This window comes from Hemitrygon akajei, unplaced genomic scaffold, assembly GCF_048418815.1.
Source record: "Hemitrygon akajei unplaced genomic scaffold, sHemAka1.3 Scf000050, whole genome shotgun sequence".
NCBI classification, from domain to species: Eukaryota; Metazoa; Chordata; class Chondrichthyes; order Myliobatiformes; family Dasyatidae; genus Hemitrygon; species Hemitrygon akajei.
In genome coordinates this window covers 5,640,433-5,644,567 of record NW_027331936.1, presented here as the reverse complement: position 1 = coordinate 5,644,567, position 4,135 = coordinate 5,640,433, and the positions used below count along the sequence as shown (strand labels likewise).

The 4,135-nt window shown below is 47.1% G+C and overlaps 1 protein-coding gene across 1 annotated transcript; it reads right to left on the bottom strand.

Moving 5' to 3' along the window:
* Nucleotides 1–3,447, bottom strand: LOC140721071 (uncharacterized). Its single transcript, XM_073035935.1, has one exon. The coding sequence runs from the start codon at nt 2,984–2,986 to the stop codon at nt 1,262–1,264; it is 1,725 nt and encodes a 574-aa protein (XP_072892036.1). The 5' UTR covers nt 2,987–3,447; the 3' UTR covers nt 1–1,261.
* Nucleotides 3,448–4,135: the final 688 nt, after the last annotated feature.

Here is a 4,135-nt window from a genome sequence, read left to right as displayed (position 1 = left end):
CACATGGTACGAGGAGAATCATCTGCAGCTTAATGTGAAAAAGACTAAGGAGCTGGTGGTGGACCTGAGGAGGGCTAAGGCACCGGTGACCCCTGTTTCCATCCAAGGGGTCAGTGTGGACATGGTGGAAGATTACAAATACCTGGGGATACAAATTGACAATAAACTGGACTGCTCAAAGAACACTCAGGCTGTTTACAAGAAGGGTTAGAGCCGTCTCTATTTCCTGAGGAGACTGAGGTCCTTTGACATCTGCCAGACGATGGTGAGGATGTTCTACGAGGCTGTGGTGACCAGTGCTATCATGTTTGCTGCTGTGTGCTGGGGAAGAAGGTTGAGGGTAGCAGACACCAACAGAATCAACAAACTCATTCGTAAGGCCAGTGATGTTGTGGGGGTGGAACTGGACTCTCTGACGGTGGTGTCGTAAAAGAGAATGCTGTCCAAGTTGCATGCCATCTTGGACAATGGCTCCCATCTGCTCCATAATGTACTAGTTAGGCACAGGAGTACATTCAGCCAGAGACTCATTCCACCGAGATCTAACACTGAGCGTCACAGGAAGTCATTCCTGCCTGTGGCCATCAAACTTTTCAAATCTTCCCTCCGAGTGTCAGACACCCTGAGCCAATAAGCTGGTCTTGGACTTATTTCCACTTGCAAAGATTAACTTATTATTATTTAATTATTGATGGTTTGATATTGCTATATTTCTACACTATTCTTGGTTGGTGTGGCTGTAATGAAACTCAATTTCCCTCAGGATCAATAAAGTACGTCTGTCCATCTGTCTGTTATACAGGTTCCACAGTGTTAAAATGAGAGAACAGTTGCTGTAGACTTTATCCGTCATCTTTACAAATCTATATACGAATTATCACCGAAAGTGACTTGTCATGAGGGCTATCATCTTCAAATGAATGACCACCTCACACCCAGGCAAGGGTTAACACATAAGTGGTCTCCACAGGATATCCCAAATCAGATCCACTCCTATGGGTTAAATGAGGTGACAACCACACATTCGATGTATGGATAATGGATAGTGGATAATTAACCCACCCTTGCAGGCATAGGAAAGTTCTAAACAGTGACCTTTGGCCACTACTTCCCTGGTTTCAATCCTTCCATTTTTCATCCGTCTCCGTCTGACTCTGAGTGTCTGTGTCCTCAATTAAAACTAAACAAGCTGCAAGTCAGACTGATTCACCTTCTTAATCTCTCTTAAAATGACAGTCCATATCAAAGGAAACCAAGGGATTCATAACAATGGCCACTCCCCACTATGAACTGACTTGTGTTCCAGAAGTTGGGATGACTGAGTGAATCCTTTCCCACAGATTGAGCAGGTGAATGGCTTCTCCCGAGTGTGAACTTGCTGATGTCTCTGTAGGTTGGATGACTGAGTGAATCCCTTCCCACAGTCTGAGCAGGTGAACAGCCTCTCCCCAGTGTGAACTGACTGGTGTGCCAGTAGGTGGGATGACTGAGTGAATCCCTTCCCACATTCTGAGCAGGTGAATGGCTTCTCCCCAGTGTGAACTCGCTGATGTCTCTGAAGGGTGGAAGAGTGTGTGAATCTCTTCCCACATTCTGAGCAGGTGAACGGCTTCTCTCCAGTGTGAACTCGCTGATGACTATGTAGGTTGGATGAGTGAGCGAATCTCTTCCCACATTCTGAGCAGGTGAATGGCTTCTCCCCAGTGTGAACTGACTGGTGTGCCAGTAGGTGGGATGACTGAGTGAATCTCTTCCCACATTCTGAGCAGGTGAATGGCTTCTCCCCAGTGTGGACTCGCTGATGTCTCTGTAGGGTGGAAGAGTCAGTGAATCCCTTCCCACAGACTGAGCAGATGAACAGCTTCTCCCCAGTGTGAACTCGCTGATGTACCAGTAAGGTGGATGACTTAGTGAATAGTTTCCCACATTCTGAGCAGGTGAAAGGCCACTCCCCAGTGTGAACTTGCTGGTGTGCCAGTAGTTGGGATGACCGAGTGAATCCCTTCCCACACTCTGAGCAGGTGAATGGCCTCTCTCCAGTGTGAACTCGCTGATGACTCAGTAGGGTGGATGGATCAGTGAATCTCTTCCCACAGACTGAGCAGGTAAATGGCTTCTCCCCAGTGTGAACTCGATGATGTCTCTGTAGTTGGGATAACTGAGTGAATCTCTTCCCACATTCTGAGCAGGTGAATGGCTTCTCCCCAGTGTGAACTCGCTGATGTTTCTGTAGGCTGGATGAATCACTGAATTGCTTCCCACATTCTGAGCAGGTGAACGGCTTCTCCCCAGTGTGAACTCGCTGATGCTTCTGTAGGCTGGATGAATCACTGAATCTCTTCCCACATTCTGAGCAAGTGAACGGCCTCTCCCCAGTGTGAACTCGCTGATGACTATGTAGGATGGAAGATTGAGTGAATCTCTTACCACAGTCTGAGCAGGTGAACGGCCTCTCCCCGGTGTGAACTCGCTGATGACTCTGTAGGTGGGATGACTGAGTGAATCTCTTCCCACAGACTGAGCAGCTGAATGGCTTCTCCCCAGTGTGAACTCGCTGATGACTCTGCAGGTAGGATGACTGAATGAATCTCTTCCCACAGACTGAGCAGCTGAATGGCTTCTCCCCAGTGTGAACTCGCTGATGTACCAGTAAGGTGGATGACTTAGTGAATCCTTTCCCACATTCTGAGCACGGGAAAGGCCACTCCCCAGTGTGAATATGCTGGTGTGCCAGTAGTTGGGATGACCGAGTGAATCCCTTCCCACACTCTGAGCAGGTGAATGGCCTCTCTCCAGTGTGAACTCGCTGATGACTCTGTAGGGTGGATGACTGAGTGAATCCCTTCCCACAGACTGAGCAGGTGAATGGCTTCTCCCCAGTGTGAACTCGCTGGTGACTGTGTAGGTGGGATGACTGAGTGAATCTCTTCTCACAGACTGAGCAAGTGAACAGCCTCTCCCCAGTGTGAACACGCTGGTGTGCCATTAGGTCAGATGACTGAGTGAATCCTTTCTCAGATATTCAGCAGATCACCAGCCTTTGCCCAGAGTGAACTGACTGGTGTGTCCACAGGTGGGAAGACTGACTGAATCCTTTCTCACACACAGAACAGGTGAATGGCCTTGCCCAGTGTGAACTTGCTGATGTACCTTCAATTGTGATAACCGAATGAATCCATTCACACTGTTTCAGCATGTGAACAACCTTTCTCCTGTGTAAAATGACGGGTTGCCAGTTGGTCAAATGACCGAGTGAATCCCTCCCCACAGTTTGAGCAGGAAGGATGGTCGATTGAATCCCATGCTCCACTTCTTAAATATCTGGACAGAGACAACAAAACTGGTGTGCCTTGTTTGAACTTCCTGGAGACAAATTCTTTCTTGTTTTTAACCTGTAAAAAGATTTACAAAATCCATCAATGGGTGTAAGACAACATTTCAGATGAGATTACTTGAGTTACCAAGGTTTGATCTGGTATCACACTGTTACAGTGAGGTTCTACCCAAGTTGGACAGAGAAATCATCTCCTGACTGGGCAGAGTGCTGGTATCTGGAATGACTATCAATTCCCTGATGCTCTTCCTGTTTCTATAAGAATGGGGCATTTCTGTCATCTCCAATTTGTACCTTGGCGGAGTTGGACTCTCTCCATTGGTATTATTCCCTGTTCCTGCTGAGCTGCATGGGTGCCTGGCCCCACAGTAACCGAAACAGTCTCACGCAATTAGTCTTTCTTGATGTGCATCTGGGATTTTCTTTTATGTATTATTAACTTAAAGTGCCACAGTTTTAATGCCATATAAAAAATTCCTGTTGAGGTGAATGGTTGGTCCGCACAGCTGTTAAAAAGACAGAGTTAATTTTTGTAATATTTTACATTCTTGTAGAAAATTACAACACAGAAACATGCCCTTTGGGCCATCTAGTCTGTGGTGAACTATTTAATCTGCCCACTCCCACACCCCTACCATCCAGGTACCTACATGAACCTCTTAAATGTTGAAATTGAGCTCGCATGCACCACTTGTGCTGGCTGCTCATTGCACACCCGGATGACTGTCTGTGTGAAGAAGTTTCCCTTCATGATCCCCTTAACATTTCACCTTTCACCCTTAACCCATGGCCTCTGGTTGT

Excerpts from the sequence above, each read along its gene's own strand:
- LOC140721071 (XM_073035935.1), bottom strand. The coding sequence starts at position 2,986 with ATGGCACACCAGCGTGTTCACACTGGGGAGAGGCTGTTCACTTGCTCA.